Here is a 22,267-nt window from a genome sequence, read left to right as displayed (position 1 = left end):
CTTTGGGGCTGCGCGGGCTGGCTGCTCCAACCATGGGGCAGATACTGAGTCCTGGGCCTTCTTGTAAAAGATCACACCACAGCTCCTGGAAAGCAGGTACTCCCTGCCCCAGCCAGACCACAGCGACAAAGCTAAGCCGATCCCAATGGATGACGGTTTGGACCTGCATCTTGAGAGAGGTTTTGGAATACGGACTCTGCTGACCCCTTGTGGCCACAACTGGTCATAACTGCTATGGGAGCCTCTCCATTGTCCCTCCTGGAATGTGCTCCAGCAAAACTGGGGCTGGATGGGATGGTAGTCATATCACCTAAGTTGCTCAGGACAAGGCTGGAGGGTGGATGTGCCTCACTCAATGCTGTCTCCTGAAGGAGGACAACATCCGGTCGACAGATGAGGTCCAGCCTGTGCTACCCAGAACGCCTGAGTGTCGGGGGAGAGCCCGAGATTTTCACAGAGACAGCCGACACCAGACAGGATGGTTGGAAAACGTAGAGGATATTTATTTCTCAGGAAGGTCCACCACAGCTGGCAGGCACTGCTTCATGGGTTCCTCTCTCCTGTTCCGAGAAATCCCCACTGTGCTTGGAAGGGCCCGTGGGGAGGCTGGGCTGTGCAGAATTGTACACAACACTCCAGAGCCTTGAGGGGTCAGTCAACAAACATCCTCTTCCCCACAAAGACACACGTATAAAATAAATAGATATCTAGAAAAGAGGCCATGATCCTCCTGCCCATCTGGTGGGGATGCTTGGGAGAGCAGGGTGGGCAGCCACATTCCCCTTCTTCCAGCCAGAAACACCAGAGGATACATGGTCTGGAGTGTGATGAGCCAAGAATAAGCCCGGGCTCCAGAGGGAGGATGGGCAGAGCCTCTCCCTGGAGCCTAGCTGGGCAGAAGCAAGGGAAAGGTAGGGACAAATAAATAAGTAAGTCAATAAATAAATAAATAAATAGAACTCAACTTGATCCCAGAGACCTAAGGGTTTGGGCTAGAGGCTCAGGACCCTTGGGGCCTGTTTTTTTTTTCAGAAAACAGCACACCTGGTGACAGGCAGAAAGATGAGCAGGGAAGACACAAATCCAAAGCCACGCCTCACCCAGCCTCCAGAAACCAGTCTCACATCAGCTCAGTGGGGAGAGGAGCAGGGGAAGGGTAGGACGAGCTCCCAGTTGGCTGCCCTCTGGCCCCGAGGCTGGGGACCCTCCCCTTCCTGTACTCGGTCAGCACAGCCTCCTGCTGGCTATATCCAGGCCGTCTCCATGGGAGGAAACTGTGGCTGCTATCCCCAGGATGGGCTCTTCCCTAGGGAAATTGAGGCTGGCCTTCTATCCTAGTGGCCTTCCTGACCTAGGGCAGCAGCCTCAGGTCGGCCCAGCAAGGTCTCACGTGACTGGAAATAGTTCACACACTGCAGCCTTGGCATCCTCCCCTGCTCCGTTTGGTCATGCTGTCTCCACTCCCTCCATCCTGGACCCCTTCCCCTCTCTCAGCAACCTTCAGGTCAAAAGAGAGATGGTGTCAGACAAGCAGGGCAGAGAAGAGGCCAGGAGCTGCCCGGCGGGCAGTGTGGGCAAGAGGCCAAACAGGACACATGACAAAATCCAAGGGACTCGGGGGGTCCCAGGCCCTCCTGGAGGTGTATGGCCAATGGAAGCCGGAGAGCACAGGGCGGGGGGGAGGGCCGCTGCTCAGCTGGGCAGCAGCAGGTGCTCCAGGAGGTAGGTGAGCGAGTCCCAGTGCTTCCAGAGGAGGAAGAGGATGAGGAGCAGGAGGGCGGTGCTGGTGATCCGGAGGCGTGTCTTCATGAGGGGCGTGATGAAGTTGGCAATGGTGGACACAAACACCAGCAGCACGGCCATGAGCGCCAGGATCACGTTGATGAACTTGCCCAGCAGGGCGCGCGCATTGGCGTTCTCCACGCCTTCTAACTGTACCACCTGCTGCTGCTGCTGCTGTAGCTCCAGCTTGGTGACACGCGTCAGGCAGGACTCCACGGCCTCCTGCGAGGGACAGAGCGGGGTGAGACTCAGCCCCCATCCTCCTGTTCTCATTCCAGTAGGGCCTAAGTGTGATCTCCAAGGGTTCATAAGCTGGCAGCTTGGTTTCTAGTGTGGTAATGTTAGGGTAGCAGAACCTTTAAAGTGTGTGTGTGTGTGTGTGTGTGTGTGTGTGTGTGTGTGTGTAATGTAAAGACTCAGATCCTGTGACAGAAAGTCTGACCCCCAAATCTCTCTGGCTTTCGGCCTCACCATGTGACCCCTCTACCAGTTCCTGCCTTTGGGAGGCTATAACAATGGGGTCTTTACCAGCTCCAAGGAGAGGATGACATCCTCTTGGGTCTCTAGAGGTGAGAGCTGGGTGAATCTTTTCTCTTTACAAATTATCCAACCTCACACATCGTGCTACAGCAAAGACTAGACCAATATGCCTCTGTACCAAGAAGGTGGTAACACACGGCCCTTCCTCAAGGCCAAGAAGGGTACAGGCTGATCAGCTGCAGCTGGGCACAGCACACTGGACTGATGGCTGTCTGAGGAGGATGGGGGGAAATGGGAGTCCTGCTCAATGATTCCAGCTCCATATTGAGGCAGGCGAAGGCCCCGAAATAACAATTATTCATCTGTAAATCTGCCACCAAAGATGTGGCAAACATAAGTGGTCCTTGCCCACTGGCTTGCCTCTGCCTAGTGCATACACTTGGCCAAGGACTTAGCTTGCTCTTATCTCTACCCTGGCAACACTGCCTTCTTCTGCATCCTGTACCGATCTGCCCCCTGGATAAACCTCCGCTCCTCTTGCCCTATGTGATATGTCCACCCCGATACTGTCACCCGCACCCTGTGCCTATGGCTCTATCCACGGATCAGGACCCCGCCCCCCCAGCGTGGCGGTCTGGGACCATACCTGGATGTCTCGGGCCCTCTCGTAGGACTGGTAGGCCACCTTTTCCTCCATGCTGGCTAGCTCCTGCTTCAGGTTGCTCATCTCATTCTGGTGGAGCTCAGTCAGGTCGTTCAGCTGCTCCTCCAGCCTCTCATACCTGGGAGGAAAAGAGGCGGCGACATCACTTCTGACTAACCACTCTCTCGGTAGGTAGTGACTCACAGCCCACCCATGTGTCCAGGCCTGCTCTCCTCTGTGGCAGCCCTGTGCTAAGCACGGACTGGCAGCTTCTCATAGGACCCTCGCCCAGCCTCACCAGATGGTACTGGGTCATAACTAATTATAGTTATAAAATAGCCATGAGAATAATCTTATGGGCCAGGCGGTGGTGGCACACGCCTTTAATCCCAGCACTCGGGAGTATCGATACCCTCTGTATCCATGGGTGGGGAGGATGAGAACCTGTCTGGGATCTCGCGGTTCATGATGGGGCGTTAAGGATCGAGGGACTTGAACCTGACTCTCAGCCCTGGCTAAGATGCTCCCTGGGTAGCAGGGTCCTGGGGTACAGAGGATGTGATCCCTGCTCTGAATAGTACCAAGTATCAAAAGGTGACTATAAAGTGAGGGTGGTTAGTTTTTAGGTGGAGTTCCCCTCAGTTTACAAGCCATCGTCTAGAAAGAAGAAGTGCTAAGGAAAAGGTCCCCCGAATCCCAGAGAGGGAGGCAGGGAGGCAGGGGAAGGACCAAACTCCAGCCATTCTTGACCTCAGGAGCCACCTAGCTCCAACTGTCCATGCTATATACATCTAGTCCACTTCGCATTGCAATCTTTTTTTTTTTTTTTTTTTTTTTTTTTTTTTCGAGACAGGGTTTCTCTCTGTAGCTTTGCGCCTTTCCTGGATCTCACTCTGTAGACCAGGCTGGCCTCGAACTCACAAAGATCCGCCTGCCTCTGCCTCCTGAGTGCTGGGAATAAAGGCGTGTGCCACCACCGCCCCGCTTTTTTTTTAAACGATATTACAATGTAGCTCTGGCTGGCCTAGAACTCACTCTGTAGACCAGGCTGGCCTCAGCTCCCAGAGATCTGACTGCCTCTGCCTCCTGAGTGTGGGGATTAAGGGCACGCACCATCACACCTAGCTGACTCGTTCGCTCTTTATAACCACTCCATAATGTCAGGCCAGTGTTTTGCTCACTCCACAGACAGGGACACCAGATGTGGAGTGCTAGCCGCTCCTTGAAGGTGCTATAAGGAGGAGCTGGGATTTGAACCCAGGTGGCTGCCTCCAGAGTTCTTTCTGAACCAGAGTCTCCAGAAGAGTACACATGGCGCTGGCCCTTGTTAGTTCTCTCCTTTGTGAGTTAAGCACATAGCACCCTAAAGCAGTGGTTCTCAACCTGGGGGTCAAAGGACCCTTTCTTAGGGGTTACATATTAGATATCCTTCATATTCGATGTTTATATTATGATTCATAATAGGAGAAAAATTATAGTTATGAAATAGCCATGAGAATAATCTTATGGGCCAGGCGGTGGTGGCGCACACCTTTAATCCCAGCACTCGGGAGGCAGAAGCCAGGCGGATCTCTGTGAGTTTGAGGACAGCCTGGTCTACAGAGTGAGATCCGGGACAGGCACCAAAACTACACAGAGAACAGAAAAACCCTGTCTTGAAAAAAAACACACCAGAAAAAAAGACAAAGAAAGAAAGCAAAAAAGAGAGAGGGGGGGAAGGAAGGAAGGAAGGAAGGAAGGAAGGAAGGAAGAAAAGAAAGAAAGAAAGAAAGAAAGAAAGGAAGGAAGGAAGGAAGGAAGGAAGGAAGGAAGGAAGGAAGGAAGGAAGGAAGGAAGAAAGGAAGGAAGAAAGGAAGGGAAAGAAAATAATGTCATGGTTGGGGGTCACCACAACATGAGGAACTGTATTAAAGGGTGGCAGCGTTAGGAAGATTGAGAACTACTGGTCTAAAGCACCCCAAGACCTGCAGAGTCTTCCTTCCAGAGGTCTGGTGATCCCTCTTCCAGTCTGGAGAAAGCTCCTCAGGGGCTCCCGCTGGCACGGCAGGACCCTTCTGGATGCTTCTCCAGTGGCCTCCAAAGCTCAGGGTAGCTTCCTTACTTCCCCCTGGCCCACCCACTGCGGTGAGGCCAAGAGGTACCGACCTGTAGCGTTCTTCTTGCAGGCACTGGGTCATGTAGGTATAGTCCCTCTGCAGCTGGGTCTTCAAGTCCTCCATGGAGTCCTCCAGGTGTGACTGGCCCTCCTTTATATCCCGAAGCTCCTCCAGCAGAGTGTCCAGATTCCCAGGGGCACCATAGAGGGTGTTGGATCTAGGGCTCCCCAGCGCCCCTCCCGGACCGGCCCCGGAGTTGCTGCCCGCCCCAGCCGAGCTGGCACTGGCACTGGAGCACTCGTCGTCGCTGCCGTACTTGGGGCTGGACACCAACGTGGCGCTGCCACTCAGCGCCCGGGCTGCCTCTTCCGGGGGCCCGTCTTCCATAGGGTCCTTCAGGTGGGCGATGTTGTCGGCACTGCCGAACTTGTTGCGGATGAGGCTGGCGAACTCGCGTGGCTTGGACACCACGGCGGTGTGGGTTGCTTGCGAGAGGCCGGAGAGACTGCCCTTGACGCCCTCCACCACGCCACCCCCGAAGCCGCTGATGCCGGCACGCACGTTGGCGCCCACGTCCTTCAGCCCTTGCTGCATGTCGCGCAGCACATCCTTGGGCTGCCGCGAGGGCCCATTCTGCTCTATCTCCTTCAGGCGCCGGCGGTAGTGCTCCAGCTTCTTGTGCAGCTGGGCGATGGTCTGGGCCGACTTCTGGTTCTTCTTCTCGAATACCTGCTTGATGCGCGACACCTGCTGCTTGTCCGCATTGTTGGCCAGCTTCAGGTACTCGGCCACGTTATCGTCCCGCGCCTCCTGCTCGATCTTGATCTGCTCCGTGATCTTCAGGATCTTCTGGTGCAGGTGGTCAATGGCAGCTTTCGTCCGCTGGGGGTCGGGCGCTCCATCTGGCACGTCCAAGCTGATGGGGCCATCAGTGTCACCATGGCCAGGGCCAGAGGGGAGGCTCAGGGCCGCAAGATCTCCCTTGTCACCCTGGGGAGGAGGCAAACACAAATAAACCATGAGACGTGGGAGGGGGCTCAGCAGGGTTGTCCGTGGAGCCCTGGACACCCTTGGGTGTGGCTTCTCCACCTGGACAATGGATGCAGGATGAAGGAAAACTTCAGGGGAAGAGCCTAAGCTTCTACAGCAGGTCCCCACAGCTGCACGCCAGCATGACCCCTCATAAAGGGCTTTTTTCTCTGAAATGAAGTCCAGGCAGGTCTACTTCGCCTTTGGAACAGGATATTCTAGCAAGTAACTTGGGGACACATACCCCTGAGACCAGAGATGAGCTCAGCTGTCTCTCTGGATTCAGTTTCTCAATTAGGCTCCTGCCTTGAGCATCCCTGTGAGGGTGCTGTGGATATCACTCTATATAAATAAAACACTGATGGCCAGTGACCAGACAGGAAGTATAGGTGGGACAAGGAGAGAGGAGAATTGGGGAAACAGGAAGAAGGACGGGGGGAGAGATATTACAGCCACCGCCAGGACAAGCAACATGGCACGTGGCAAGGTATAGATTTATAGAAATGGGTTAATTTAAGATATAAGAACAGTTAGCAAGAAGCCTGCCACGGACATACAGTTTATAAGTGATATAAGCATCTGAGTGATTATTTTATACGTGGATTGTGGGACTGCGGGGCTTGGTGGAACCTGGAGAGAAGCCCTCCAGCAACAGAGGGCCTACATGTATGCCTTCCGGCCTCGTACCATGTATGTTGTCACTAACACAGCCGCATGGGTCACTGGCCCTGTTGACACCCCCTCCTAGGCCCGTCTGTTACCTCCCTGCTCTCCGAGGGCACCAGCAATCTCCTCTAATTCACGATGGTGGGAACGCTCGGCTCTCCCACTCTCCCGGAACTGGGGGAAGAGAGTGTACCCACCCACCCTTCTGGGCAGGTCCTTGAAGTCTAAAGAGCCAGAGGTAACTCAGGGGCCCAGAGAGGCCGGGAGTCTGGAAGAGCTGAGAAGGGAGAGAATGAACGAGCAGGAAGGAAGGCGAGGGGCGCTCTCCCCATCACACAGGCAGGCTTCCTGAGTGCAGCAGTGTGGCACAAACTCAGAGAAACGAAGGGGAGGTCTGAGAAAGGACAAGGCAGGGGTGGGGTAGGGGGAGCGGAAGGAAGGGGCAGAGAAGATACTGAATGCAGGATAGATGCGTTGGCAGGCCGGGAGCCCACTAACCCCAGGCTACTGTCCGCAGCGGAGTCCCTGTACCTTATCTCTACACAACAGAAGCAAGGCTGGATCAGATCACTGGGGGGCAGGGGTGAGGTGAACCCCATGTCGTAGAAGGGATTAAATAAAAGAAAGCAGTCTAGTCACACATGCTGGAACCAGAAAGAGCCAGAGCTAACTACAGGCGGAAGTTACAGGAAAACATCACCCATGTCAACAGCGCTGGCCAACTCAGGAGGCAGGGAGGGGGCTCCTTTAGGGGCCCTCAAGTCATGGATTCCCAAGGATGCTGAGAGGACAATCTCCTGGAGAAAGGGCTTTCCTCCTGGCTTTGGGTGTCCCTTTATGACCCCTCTCCTCCTCAGACTCCGGCCTTTCAAATCCAAGCCATGTCCCCTGCCCCCCCAAAGCAATCCACCCCCAGGTCTTTCTCATCTTGTTGGACTTTGCCCTCCTGTGCTTGTCACTCCCTGCAGTGACCCCTCTGGCTTCCCTGAGCCTCTGTGCCTCTGCCTGTACAATGGGTGTAACTATACCTACTCAGTTTCATGCGAGGGTTACATGCATGGTGTCTCATAGGCACATGAGAAATGCCAGATCTGAATCTAGGCAGATTTTTCTCCAGGGGAGTGATGCCCATAATCAAGCTGGGCTACATTTAAGAGATTATCAAAGCATATTTATCCAATATCGATGGGCCTGTACAAAGACGGTTCTCTAAATAACACGTGGCCTTTACTCTCAAAGAACTTGGCCTTAACGCAGATGTCCAACCCCCTTAATGTCCTGGGGCAAAGCATATGCAGGCAATGGGCATTGGTGGTAACGTGCTGGGCGGTCTGCACGCTGCCATTCACTCTTCGTGAATGGGGCCAGTGGACAGAGCAGATGGGGATGGACGTGGAATGCTGGGAAAGCTGCGATGCCTCCCTTAGGGAGAGACAGTCCGTTGCCTGCCTGCCGGGTTCCTCTCAGGAGGTGTAGCTGTTCCCCTCACCATGTGACAGCTGTCTGGTTTACACGGAAAAGTCAGAGTGGAAGCCATGCAGTGCCCAGGGGCTAGACAATTTTTTTTTTTTAAGTTTAGTTTAATTTAGTTTTTTGTTTGTTTGTTTGTTTGTTTGTTTTTAAAAGACAGGATTTCTCTGCGTAACCCTGGCTGTCCTAGAACTCGCCCTGTAAACCAGGCTGGCCTCGAACTCAGAGATCCACCTGCCTCTGCGGTGCTGAGATTAAAGGCGTGTGTCATCACCATCTGGTGAGGCTAGGCATTCTTGAGACCTGAAGGTTGCAGAGCCTTGTGGCTGTCTGTCCGCCGTCCGCCCCCCACTTCCCTGTCCTCTAGCCCAGACCCCAGCCTGGGCGTCCTGCCTGGAGAACTGTATGTTGACAGGTGGGTGTAAAATGTCTGGCTCCTGCCGACACATCTGCAGTCACAGACCAGCATCCTCTGTAGACTCACTGTAGCCTGCCAGAGAAGTGGCATCATTCATTCCCCTTGGCCCCTAGGGTCTTTTTTCCCCCCATTTTCATTCTGAGGTCTTCCACAGCAGAATAAGGCAGCACAGTGCACACTGCTCCCATCTGTTGCCATGTGCCATGCGTGGCTCTCCGGGATTTATACTTTCACCCATTCAATCCTGGGCACAACCCAAGAGCCGGGCAGCACTACCATTCCCATTCTACAGAAGAGGAAGTCAAGGGCTGGCCCAGGAGGACACTAGTGAGTGAAAGACTAAGATTTGAATCCTAGTTGGCACCTGGCCCCAGGGCCTGACCCTTCCCCCTTGGAGGGCTGGGATGTCCCTGCAGATCCTCAGCTTGAGACATTTTTGCCTCGAGTGGTCTCATGAGGATTTCTGTCACTCTCCCAAGAAGCAGGATTTCTCTTAGTGGTTCCCGTCGACACCTGGCCCACCCTCAAGCAATGAAGCTGGCATTTCCTATAGTGAGACTGAGGGGTCTGACATCCCACGTCAGCAAGGAAAGGAAGGGAATTGTGGAGACAGGTGAAATGGCTTCGTATTGGTGAAAGGCACCTACTTGCTGCCAAGCCTGACACCTCAGTCTCCAGACGGGAAGGAGAGGACCGACTCCCCTGAGTGGTCCTCTGCCCTCTGTCCACACTGTGTGTGTGTATGTGCACACACATGAAAGAATTCAATACATACACTGAGAAAAGACCGACACACACAAAAGAAGAGCTCCACCCAGTCCTATCTTGGCTGAGGGTTTATAAGAAGATGCAGATCCCAGAGGAGTACAAAGAGTGGCCAGAGCACAGACAATACCCCCCTGTCACCTGCTCCTGTGTCTTTGTCTCATAGTCTCTACACCCATTCTCCCCAAGGAGATGTCATGGCCTGCTTTCTCCAAGTCCTTTTGTGTTGGTGGTGTTTTGAGACAGGGTTTCACTCTGGAGCCTAGGCTGGCTTGGAATCACTATGTAGTCTGGCCTCCACAGTGCAGGGATTAGAGGGATCAGCCACCACCAAGACCCCTTTAAGACCGAGGGGGACAGGGCAAGGGATAGAGAGCCCAGGGGCTGGCAGACAGCCACAGAGACACAAAGAAGGATTACATTTTAACAAGGAAAGGGATGTTAAAGAAGGAAAAGGTGCGCGTTCTTCAAGAGGTGAGAAAGCACCTGGGTAAGATTTGCCGAGGAAGGATGGGGCCTGGGCAGAGCTCGGCGGCTCAGCGCTTGCCCAGCACATACAAGGCCTTGGGTTCGAACCCTAGTACACAGGGGTGGGGCTGGAAAGATGCCTCAGTGGTTAAGAACACTTGTTGCTCTTGCAAGGGACCTGGTTTGGTTCCCAGCACCTACATGATGGTTCACAGCCATCTGTGACTCCAGTTCTAGGGGATCCAATGTCCTCTTCTGACCTCTGAGTGCATGTATACATACACACATGTAGGTAAACACTCACATACATAATAAAATAAAATAAATCTATTAAAAAATAGTGATAGGATACAAGCCTGTGAACGGCCCCAGTTTGCCGTCTGGTAGCCGTTTGGACCCCTGGCTCAGTCAGATATCAGTTGTGTGCCCTCTTATGATCTGAGACTTGCTTTTCTCACCTGGAAGAAGAGAGTGATTCCACTTCCTTCAAGGGGTTCTCAAAGGATAAAATGAAATATTAAGTAAAGAGCATACGGCAGTTCCTTAAAAATACATACAGATGTCTCAGCAGCAGTGGAAACTGCAGACCCAGGATGTGGACCAGTCCTGAATCCGAATTAGTGCATCTCTGATCCCTCATCAGAGAAGCTTCTTTTTGCAGTAGACAGAGATTAATACAGAGACCCACAACTGGTTAACAAGAGACTTCGGGATGCTCAGCTCCACACAGCTCTAAATGAGACATCTATGTTACTCCCCCATCCCCAAAGGCTCAGAGATAATCCTGGGAGAGGGGGCAGAAAGTAAGAGCCAGAGGAGTGGACATCTGCAGGGAAACATTTGCTGGACATGACGGGACCATTGTACACATGAGCTGGTCTACAGAGCAAATCCAGGACTGCACAGAGAAACCTTGTTTCAAAAAAACAAGAAAGGAGGAGGAGGAGGAAGAAGAGGAGGAGGAGGAAAGGAAGGAAGAAAGGAAGGAAGGAAGGAAGGAAGGGAGGAAGGGAGGGAGGGAGGGAGGGAGGAAGGAAGGAAGGAAGGAGGAGGAAGAAGAGGAGGAGGAGGGAAGGAAGGAAGGAAGGAATAAAGGAAGGAAGGAAGGGAGAGAGGGAGGGAGGGAGGAAGGAAGGGAGGAAGGAAGGAAATACCTCAAAGACATGACCACAGGCTAATCTGACCTAGGCAATTCCTCGATTGAAATTCCCTCTTCCCAGGGGACTCTGGGCTGTGTCACATTGACAGCTTAGGCAACTATGACATACCCAAAGGAACTCAAAATGATATTCAAATAGACACTGGTGTAAGTCCACAGTGGCACACTTCACAATAGCCAAAGGGGAGGCACAACTCAGAGACAGCCACTTAAACCAATGAACGGGCTAGCAAAATGAGGCACTCCATATAATGGAAGACTGTCCGGTCATAACAAGGCATGAAATTCTGATAATGCCAGAACATAGATGAACCTAAAAACCGGTTTGCTAAGTAGAGGCTACATGCTGAATGGTCCCACTATGTGAGCTTTCCAGAGTTCCTAAATCTACAGATTAGCGGTTGCTGGGGACCAGGGGGAGGGGAGGAATGGAGAGGGAGAACCTAGTGGGTACTGGGACTCCCTGAGGATTATAAAGATGATTCGGAACTAGGGGGAGGTAACCGTTATGCAGCATGAACGTGGGAGGAAGGTCGGGATCCAACCACATCAGAGCAGCCTTGCAGGAGGGTGTCTGGACCTTCTCACTGCCTCGTGTTCAGCAGAGAAGCAGCCCCTGCACAGCGACTCAGTGCCTGCCATCAGCAGGTGGGGACTCCAGGGCCCCAGCCTGGAGCAGGGCCTGGCTACAAAGACTGTTCCACTCTCCAAATGGTGTAGAGCCTCCCACTCAGCTCACACCACCAGCTGCCAGCACCACATCTGGAGCAGAAGCCCCCATGGCATGGTGACCTTACTCCCCCGACTGAGAAAAGCTGGTCACGCTAAAGATACCTGACTTGGGGTGACTCCCCACGAATAGGCTGAGCAGACTTTAAGGGGTGATTTGGCAAGGAGGGGAGGGTCATGCTCATGCTAAGCCACTGGGGAGTCCGTGACATGGTCCTACTCAGAGAGCTTACTAGCCAGGGCTGCCGCTCTAGACTGAAGTTGAACACACAGTGACGAGAACGTTCTGGGTAAGGCAGAGCTGCAGTTTTCTGAGTCTCCGGGGCCAGTCTTTCCTGTTTCTGTCTTGGCTTCGGGGAGATCTCCCCACGGTCCATGAATAGCTGGGCACCCTGTCCACTTAGCCCTGGTAGTGTGCCACAGACCTGTCTCCCTACCCCTCCCTTTCAGAACACAAACTGCCACTGAATTAGGCACACTACCAAATCCCAGGAGCGGCTGGGTCAGGGCTTCCCCAGCCTTGGCTCCCATCGCCCTCTGCGGCTCTCACCTCCTTCTGGACTCGAGTCCTTGAGTTAACCTGGCCATGGGACGCTTGCCCTCCCCACTGCATGGCAGTCCAGCAGTTGGAATCCTGGCAGTTGGCAGGCAAACGGTAGACACTCTCAGGACAGAAAGTGCCAGCTGAAGTGATGCTCTCGAAAAGGAGAGAAAGCCGGGCGGTGGCGGCGCACGCCTTTAATCCCAGCACTCGGGAGGCAGAAGCAGGGGATCTCTGTGAGTTCGAGGACAGCCTGGGCTACAGAGTGCGTTCCAAAAAAGGCACAAAGCTACATAGAGAAACCCTAAGGCAGTTGCTACGTGAATCCTCATTTTCTTTCTTTAGCAATAACGACTGCTTGTGAGGAGTTCATGCTTCCCATGTTCCCAAGTGGACCCATGACCTTTTCCCACCTCAGGGCAGGCAGCCCAGGGTACCCACAGTGGGCTGGCATGTCTAGTTGGAAAGACGACAGTTAGGTTACTCTTAAGAGAGGGAGTGGGGAGGGGGAGTGGAGGAGGGGAAGGAGGAGAAGGACAAAAGAAACAGACGGATCTCTGGGTCTCCGATTCCTCCCTTTAGGTCCGGTGTTTACTCTGATCTGCCTATGGGCCTGGCCAAACAGGTGTTGCTGCGGAAGGCAGGGTCTAGGCTTCCACAGTGTCAGAGCCCAGAAGGTGTGCAGGCTGCGGGTGGGGGAAGGCCGTCAGGGCTAAGTGACTCAGCAGTGACTCAGCAGAGATGCTTGGACCAGCTCCCTGCTGTCCTGGAGAAACTCTGATTCTGTAAACTCTCTTGGGATGGGGAGCACTGATTGCCTTTTAAAAATGAAGTCCCAGAGGGAAAGAGGGCAAATCCAGCCCAGGATGGAGAGGAAAGTCCATGGCCAGCTAAAATCCTCCAGCCTCAAAGAGGCGGTTTGGCCTTCTGACAAACTGACATTTCAGCCAGAGCAGCGGGGAAGGCCACCTCACCGCCCCGGGGCCTGAGGTCGGGGCTGTTCCTCCTTCCGTACAGCAGCTATCACCTTATTTGGCTGGTGGCTCTCTCTTCCCAGTGGGGACATGTGGGGCCCATGGAGATGTTTAATCCAGTTTTGGATTGGTCATCCTACTGACCCAAGCACTCTCCCAGGTAGGCAAAGGGGGAAGTGTGAGGGAAATACCCAGGAAGCCTAGAGTCCTGCCTCCAGAGGTCAGGAGGTCAGACTCTCAGCTACTCAATAGGGCACAAAAAGAGCATTTGTATACGTGGAGAGAGAGAGGTAGAAACATCCCCACAGCAAGGCTCTAGCCACACCAAGAGGCAAAGTACGCCCCTCCCCCACGTCTCACTTCTACAAGGGGATGGCTGGGTGCAGACCGCACACAGATGAGGGAACACGACCTTTCTGCATGCAGCACCCATCCATCTCAAGGCGGCCATGTAGCTAGCTGCCTTCCATCACCATGGCCCCTGCAGCCAAGAGGCTCACCCTGCCCCTCCAGGACCACTCTCCAGTGCTGGGGGAGGGCCTGATCTCAGCTACCCCTTGGTTGGTGACCCTTTCTGTTAGGGCTACTCCTTGGCTGCGGTCAGAACTACATCCTCCCTTCGGTCCTGGCCCTCCTGAGAACAAAGCTCTTTTGTCCACATAAGTGTCCACTGTTCTCCTTCCATCTCTTTAGGAGGCGTAGACTCTTGGGTGAGACCCTGGAGCTGGTCTTTCCTTTTCCATCCTGTGATTCTCCAATAGCCAAACATGGTGGTCCTGGACTCTCTTTGGTCCATGGGGGTCAGTGCTCCCAGAACCTCTCCATTTCCTTCTTCCTGCCACTGCTTCTGAATACAGAGCAGCCATGATGAGAAGCACCCCTTGTATTTAATTACACGCCACCTCCCCTGTATCTGGAGTTCTCCATAACCGGGCAGGAGAGAGGTTATTTCTGGGGGAGCCCAGGGAGGGAGCTTGCTGCCCGACAAGCTCTAGAAACGACTCTACAACGCCACTCTATCTCCCGGGCGGCAGGAAGTCTTTCCTTCCCCTGACCCAGCGCCTCACCTGCGTGGATACTGTTTCCCAAAGCCGTGCTGGCGAAGAGGTGCCAGGAGCTTTAAGGCCCCAGCTGTCAGGGGACAGTGCCTGGCTCCCACACTCACATTCCCTGGGCAGCATTGGGCTGGCTGCTGGGAATCGGGGTCTGAGAGCCGGTATGCCAGAACTCCCAGACTCCGAAGCCGCCATCTCCAGTCTGAGTGAGGTCCAGGCAGGGATTAGGGGCGGATTGCTCTAGATTTCCTCCTCCCCCAGGGTGCACGGCCACTCTTTCCCATCTGGCAGGATAGAGGTCTATCCAGCGGGAGGATCGGGGTGGTGATTAGGGACCTCTCCCCCAGCCCGGTGTGTAGGAGACTGTCCTAGTGTGACGGCCTTAGCTGTGTGCAGGGGGTGGGAAGTCACAGGAAAATATGGGACAGACAACTGTTCGCCCACCAGACAGGCACTGACCAGTTCCTCCCATTTCCGTGTCTAAAAATGTACACGGTGATCAGAAACCCTCTCTCAGCAGCTCAGCTGCACCAGCTCCCGACTTCAGCTCATAGTGGAAGTCAAGTCTCCCAGAAGAGGTCCCTCTCAGAGCTCCCCCGCTCTTTCCATAGTCACTTCCAACCCAGACTCCCCAGTAATGGCCTGGAGATGTCAGCCAGCCTCAATAAGGGAATTCAATTCCCCTGTCCCGAGACTGTGTCCCAGGAACCCACTCTGCTCTGGACACCACTGTGGCTCCCTCCCAGCTTCAACTTCCTACTCTCCAGTTCCTGTCCCCCCACCCCACCAGCACTGCCCAAGCAGGAACCACCCAGGAGACAACAAAGACCACACTCACAGCAGTCCCTTTTTCCTTGGACTTCATCTGTGCGGTCCCAGTAGGAAACCCTGTTGGTCAGCAGAGGGGGCCAGAGGGCCACGGTCGAGGACAGCAAGTGTCGAGGAAGGGGATGGAGAAGCAGCTGAGTCCTGGGTCCCCCTGTCTCTGTACCAGCAGCCTCCCAAGGCAGAACACCCAGGCAGAGACTCCGCACTCATGTGAGCCCCGAGAACACACAGGGCTTAAATACTGAGGGTCAGTGTGGATCATGCTGATGGGGCAGTCCCAAGTTCAAGAAGGTTCCAAGAGATAAGCAGCGCCCAGCGCTATCTCTAGGAACCAGTGCCAAGGTTTGCAGCCCAAATCACCGAGACCAGGAATCCCCCACCCAGGGGTCTTGGAAACTAGACAAACATGTGTCAGCTGATGACTTGGGGGTTTGTGAGGAGGCTGGCAAGGCACATTACACGGGTCTCCAATGACTGGGGCCATCTCTGATCTCTCACCAGTTCCCACTTCCGTAAGTGGCCTCCCTGTTTACACAGTACTTTGACAAGTACTGTCCCTCCTGGGTAACGGTCATTAATATACAGTTCTGCTGTCCCTGTGTAACTATAGGAAGGAAAGGAGTAACCCTTATGGTTATCCGGGCCCCTTCCTGTGGCCAGCACGAGGCCCGTCTCCCTGACACTGACCGGGTAGGACCGCAGCTGACTGTCTCACTGGCTGTAATGGAAGCTCTCAGCAGCAGGTCCATCCCGGGGAGGAACAAGTGTGGTCTGAGATTCTTACCCTCGAGACAGCCCTTCCCTGGCCCCTCCGTTTGGGCTTCACCAAGTTAAGAATTTTAAATAAAAAAAAAAAAAAATCTAAATTATGTGTGTGTGTGTGAAAGCAGGTGCCTGAGGCACTGGATCCCCGAAGGTGGAGTGACAGGTGGCCGAGAGCCACCTAATGTGGGCGCTTGGGAGCCAACTGAGTTCACTGGAAGAGCAAAGTGCTCTTAACCTCTGAGCCACGCCTCCAACCCCTAAGCTAAGATTTTAAAAAAAAATATTTCTTTTATTTTTTGAGATTATAATATGGTTATAAAATTCCACCCTTCCGTTTCCCTTCTCCATATCCTCCCAGCTAAGCCTCCTTGCAAAGCTGTTACATACATGTGTGTCTATCTTTATTGGCCAAGGCGCTCTAAAGTCACCACTTTAACGGACAACACGCAGTCTGTAACTGCTTGATATTCGTCTCCGTGCTCTTGCAAAGAGTTGACACTCTCAGGCTTCCGCGTCAGGAGGGACCCCTCGTCTGTCCACTGGGAAGGGTCAGAGCATGGAAAATGACCAGCACCGTATGTGAGAGACGACAGAAGTCCCAGGGCATCTAGACCCACGTGAGTGGAGGTGTACGGGCCTATCCTGGGCCGCCTGGGGTCCGGTTGCCTGAGAGGGCTAGCGGGCTCAGTACGCACACCAGCACAGCATCCCTTCTTGCCTTAAGGTCTTCAGCGTCCCATGATTGCCTGGGAAAACCCCACATCCTCCAAGGCATTCCCTTATCCATCTCTTCTAAACTTCCCTTTCCTTGTTCTTAAGTTCCATTTTATCTATTTATTTTCATGTGCAGGGCATGTATACGTGCGGGTGCACAGGCCACGGCACACGTGGAGGGCAGAGCGCATCTGGCTGGCATTGATTCTCTCCTTCCATAACTCAGGTTATCAAGCTTGGCAACCCGTACCTTTACTTTACTCACTGAACAATCTCACTGGCCCATAACCTTCTTCGTACAAACAACAACAACAGCGAAGCTGGGCTGTGGCAGTGGCCACAGGAGACCAGAGGTTGAGAGTGGGCTAAGACTGGGGTTGTCTCCCCACACCCCCTTTTTTTATTGTGGAATTGTCTCTGAAGGGCAGCGCTTTCTTCCCAGACTTCCTGATCCAGAAAGCTAAGAACAGCAGAAAGTTTTTTGCTAGACCACACGGCATTAAGATGACCATAGGGAAAACCGGCCTCTAATGGGACATTTCAGCTCCGCTCCTGGAGCAACTCATCACAATGGCAGACAGGAAGAGGGAGGGCAGGGGTCAAGGGACGAACCAGGAGTCTCTAAGAGAGAAGGAACAAACAGTGATGAGGGCAGTGTCCGCCTGGCAAGCTAGCAGGCAGAGAGCCCTTTGCTCTGTGATGCCCTTGTCCTTCTCCATGAGCAGAGACCCTGAAACTGCCAAGATGAGCAGCAGGGGACATGGACGACCTTGTGTTTCAAGCTTGCTTCCATAGTGGCTCCAGAACTTTGCTTGAAAATATCCTCGGGCGCAAAGGGAGGAGTGTGAACAGGCAAGAGTTGAAGGGCACGTGTCTGGCAGGAAGGTGTGCGCACAGTGGGCTCCAGGGACTCTGAATACACTTGCCAGCAGCCTGGCAGCGCTTGGGAGTCAGAATGGCTGGCAGAGATCCTTACCCTGCTCCCCTCAAGCTGTGTAGCCTGGACAGGTGCTCGTCACAAAGGAGTCAGGTGTACCCACAGAGGAGCCTGCAGGATGAGGCCAAGGAACCGAATGGGGCATGGAGACAGTGTGTAAGCTGAGCCTCCGACGCTACCCAGTTGTGCCTCAGTTTTCCCAGCCGCAAATGGTCCAGAGCCCGACACACTGTAGGCCTTACTGAAATAGGTTGTTAGCACTGAGGCCCCCTCACCACACGGGAATGTGTACGCCCAATGCACACATCACAGTATTCTAGATGACAGTACCTCGAAGACTCAGCCTGGGACCGAAAAGGAGCTGCCATCTGAAGGGAAGCTGGGAGAGTGGCGGGAAGAGATGGGGAGATGCTTCCGGAAGGAGACAGCCACCAAGCGACTCTCCTCTTGCACAGAAACCGTGCTGCCGGGTGAAGGCCACCGCACGTACTTCCTAGTAAGTCTTGGCCATCGCTCTTGGTTGCTTCCGTTATGATCTGGCTGAGGAAGGGGCAACGCCACGGCAGGTGCTCACCACTGGTCTACAGGCCCAGGTGGCAGCTGGCGTGTCTGGCCTCTCCTTCTCCACACAGAGCTAAGTCTGGGGGCAACAGATAGGCTCACATTGTCCTAGGGGAGAAGCCGGAAGGAGCCCGGGTCCTGGACCCATGCTTCTCCCCACACTTGGTGGGGCTCAGCTCTCTTCCATGCGGGCTTCTTCCTCATTTAGCTTCTCCTTACATGTCAGACTTCCTCGTCACTTAATTTTGATATCAAGCCCTTATTTCTTTAAACTCCATTTTCCTGTCTTCTCTCTCCCTCCTAAAAAAAAAAAATCATACTATTTACTATTTTTTTCTCTTAAAAATATAATAAAAATAGGGCTGGGTAGAGCTCAATGGTAGAGTACTTGCTTAGCATGCACAAAGCCCTGGGTTTGATTCCCTAGTACCACAAAACACAAATAAAATTAAAATACTCAATCAGCAGAGTCCACACATTTTACAGAGTGGGAAGCCTGAGAACGAGGCTGAGAAGCAGCTAAATTTAGTACCTTAGAAGACGACAAGGTAAGGCCTTAAAAAAAAAAATCCTGGCTGCACATGTTGTGTGGTGAGCAAAGTGATGGCTCCTTCTTGGGGGGCTGGCAGCTTCCCTGAGGTTCACCATGCCTCCCCTGAAAACTGGGGCCAGGGAGGTCACTGCCCCACACTTACGTTCAAACCTAACTGGGTCACCATCAGGAACGGTTTTCCCCTGGGAAGACAAGAGAATGGTTGGTATTGTTCACTGTGAACTGAAGCAATCAAGGTAGGTGTGTACCCGAAGAGTACATGGAGAGATCAGCCTCAGGAACTGGAGAAGCGAAGAGGAGGGCCATCGAGGGGAATGTCACAGCACACCATTGGCATGTGGAGACCATGGGACCTTTCAGCGGCTTTCAGGGAGGGAGGAGGCATCTCCTCTACCTGGGGGCCTTGGACGATCTAATGTCTCAGATACTCTGGGGTAGGGGGTGGGGTGGGGAAAGGGGTTGTCATTCCGGGCCACGGGAACCTGGTCGGCACAAACAGCCATATATCTGGCTCATGGCTAGGCAAAACAAATTCCCTCCTTTATGGTACTCTGCTCCCCGGAGGAGGGCTTACTGGGAACAGGTCCTGAAGAAAGTGACCCAGAGGAAATGGCATCTCCTTTCTGCACAATTTTTAGGACACAAAGTACCCTCTACCCGACCCCATTTGCCACAAATAATTGAGAACATTTTTTTTCCCCTAAAGCAGAGGATTGAAACACAATTCCTGTAGGCTCCCGCTGACTCAAGGGCTCTGAGCTTACCACGGGAGCTGATATGATTAAACAAGAAATTTGCACAAAAGCACTCTGCAAACTGCAGCAGCGTGCTGTTTGACTGACTGTTGGCACCAGCATGTCCCAGAAGCATGCCTACAAGGCCATGGAGTCCCAAGAAGTAAGCAGACAGGAACGGGGCCCAGGCAACATTTGGGTTTGAAGTTGCTTCTCAGGAGGCGACGAAACCTTATATAATGAAGTTAATATTACAGGGCGCTTGTCTTTCCAGGGCAGGGTTCGCCTTTCCAGCTGCCCCAAGGGGGCCTCTTGATCACGGTATCGCTATGGATCTGATTTAGCTTTTGCTGAGCATGCTGAATTATTTACTAGCTATGGATAGCAAGCCAGCTCTGGGTCGAGGGTAGGGGTATCAGGAGAGCTGTAAGGAAGAGGGAAGGGATACATTAGAAACTAGGCTTTGGGGAGGCCAGAGAGGACCTCCTGAGTATCTGAGGAGCAAGGGCCACTAAGATCTTGCCTGATGGCCTGCCTGTCTGTGACAGCTGGGTACCTGTCCCTGGAGGAAAAGGAGAGGAGGGAGAAGGCATTGCCTTAACCTCCCCATCATAGCTCAGGAGAGCCCCTGATTCTGAGACTCCTCAGAGGGCTGCAACGGCATGCATCCTGCACCTCTGTTTTTATCCCAGAGCCCTCTGCCCTGCGGGGAATAGAGACAGAAAGTACGGACTGAGGCTAGAACGAGGCAGATGCTGGGATCAGGTTAATGGTACTGTATTTCCATTGCCTCACCTGGCACCGAGGGACCAGGGTCACGTTTCTCACGGATGTGGCAAACGCAGGGAAGAGTGTGCTAGGTAGCTGGGAGATGTGTGCCAACTCCCATGACCCGTGCCCACATCCCAGTGCTGGCTCCACCTAGTCTGGAGCCTGATGACAGAGCTCTGCTTACTGCTGTCTGTCACCAGCCCTGGCTGGGGGCTGACACCCAGACCCTGAGCACACCTTCCTGGGCAGTGCACAGCATGGCTGAGGGAGCCGCGCCTGAGAGAGGTAGAGAGTGGAGCCTTGGCTGTAGTCTCCACCCTGTGTCAGACTGGCATCACCTCAGCCCCACGGGCTGTGGACAAAGAGCTCATCTCCCACAAGGCTCTGGCCTGAGCTTAACAGCAAGGGTTTAGGTCACAGCTGTGTCTAACCCACACACGGTACCCCAGGCAACTGTATACTCCAGAATCCAGAGCTACTGAGGAGGGCAAGGCATTTCTACCCAGAGAGAACGTCAGCGGGGGTAGGGAAAAGCAAAGGAAGGCTGGCGGGGCTGGGCGTGTACTGGGGTAAAGTGATCCCAGCTTTGGTTCTGGAAGAAAAGGGGCTGGTGTTGTTTATGACCGCTGGAGTCAAGGGCAGTCTTCCTTCCTTGACCTCTCTCCTGTCTAAACAGAACCCTAACAAGGTGACGGGCTTCGCCAGAATGCGCGAGGGATAAAATTACACTAAAGTAGATCTCGGCTCTCCGGGCAGGCGGGCACAGCGGGGGACTACAGAAGCAGCGGGGGGCTCGGGGTTTACCGAGCAGGGGAGCAGGGGAGCAGTGGTTCAAAGTGAAGCAGAGCTGGCTAGCCTTGGCTTGGGGCGTGGCCGGAAGTACTACACAGTCTCGGAAGGGTCCTCCAAGTGGTGGGACAGCTAGCTGCCTCTGGCTCTTCCTCCGTGCAAGGGGAAGAAATGGGAGAAAGAGGAGAAGGGATGGGGGGGGAGGGAACGGAGGCAGTAGCTGTCCCCCCTCAGGACCCTGGGTGACCACCTCGGGGGCTGCGCCCCTTGGGAGGTGGCAGCGCTCTATGGGAAGCGGCTGTATTTGTGTGAATAAACTGAACAGCTGGTGTGTTCCTAGAGGAGTCGCCACGGTCCCCAAGTGGCCCGGCCCCGGACACCAGGGGCCTCGTGGGCCCCCAGTGCCTAGGGGCCATGTTTGGAAACCTCTCTCAGCAGGCAGCCCCGCCCACCACGGAGCCAGCAGACTGCTAGACATAAATAAACCAGGGCCCCTGGGTGTCTGCCAAAACTTCAGTCTTCTTGGCAAGAGGTGGGGCTAAGGGTGGGCCCCCCTCCCTCACCATCCTGGAAGTAAACAGGGGACTTATTTACATGGGGTAGGGAAATTCTGCTGTTGGATAAATCTGGTGGGAAAGGGCACAGGATGTCCTCAATCTGCCCTGGCCTGGGAGATGAGCTGCACCCCATGGCTTCCCCCTCCACCGTCTGGGACCAGAGATAACGCCTCCAAGTTAGAGCGAACTGTCCAGGCAGGACAGACGCTCGTCCCCTCACCACCACTGAGTGACTATGGAGAACCTGCCCCCTCACCCCAACCTACCCCAGGGGCAGCAGGGACGAGTTCACTGGCTATAGGATTCTCTCAAGGCTGCACAGCCCCTGGCCTTCGTGGCTCCTCCAGGACACAGGACAGGAGGGAAGGCAGGACCAGGCCGAGGTCAGAAGCTAGCCACCTAGCTGGCCCCTGTGCGGCTCCCTCTCACCAGCCTCTGGCATGGGGTGTCTTGCACTGGTCCGGGATGGGCAAAGCTGGGTGGGGGGTATGGAGACAGCTGAAGAGAGGAGAGGCCCTGAGGGATGCCCAACCAGACACGCGCAGAGAAGAAACAAAAGGATGGGAAGCCTCCGACCCCACGTTTTCCAGGAACTGCTTTGGAAAGGAGAAAAAAAGGAAATGAAAGAGAGAAAGGGAGGCAGGGAGTAGGGAACGCGACCTAATCCAGCTTGTGGCTCCCTCTCCATGCCCCAGGGCCTGTTCCCCCAAGTTAGGGACACACACACACACACACACACACACACACACACACACACACACACAATGTTACGCTCATTGTCTG

At 54.0% G+C, this 22,267-nt stretch overlaps 1 protein-coding gene across 5 annotated transcripts in view; it reads right to left on the bottom strand.

The window, feature by feature from the left end:
- Positions 1-479: 479 nt before the first annotated feature.
- Tmcc2 (transmembrane and coiled-coil domain family 2) overlaps positions 480-22,267 on the bottom strand; it is a 38,598-nt gene continuing 16,810 nt past the window's right edge. For 2 of the 5 annotated variants that reach the window (XM_028876534.2, XM_028876536.2), the window contains exons 3-5: positions 5,051-5,991; positions 2,909-3,044; positions 480-2,004 (exon numbers count right to left, since the gene is read on the bottom strand). In XM_028876534.2, the coding sequence (XP_028732367.1) occupies positions 1,693-2,004; positions 2,909-3,044; positions 5,051-5,991 (1,389 nt within the window). In that variant the 3' untranslated portion in view covers positions 480-1,692. Of the gene's footprint in view, positions 2,005-2,908; positions 3,045-5,050; positions 5,992-12,255; positions 12,334-15,113; positions 15,368-22,267 lie in introns of those variants that run through there. The other 3 variants (XM_037211425.1, XM_037211424.1, XM_028876535.2) reach the window with 3 other exon arrangements.

This window comes from Peromyscus leucopus, chromosome 15 (assembly GCF_004664715.2).
Source record: "Peromyscus leucopus breed LL Stock chromosome 15, UCI_PerLeu_2.1, whole genome shotgun sequence".
In the NCBI taxonomy this organism is placed as follows: domain Eukaryota; kingdom Metazoa; phylum Chordata; class Mammalia; order Rodentia; family Cricetidae; genus Peromyscus; species Peromyscus leucopus.
The sequence above is the reverse complement of the archived record's forward strand: the minus strand, read 5'-3'. Positions and strand labels throughout refer to the sequence as shown.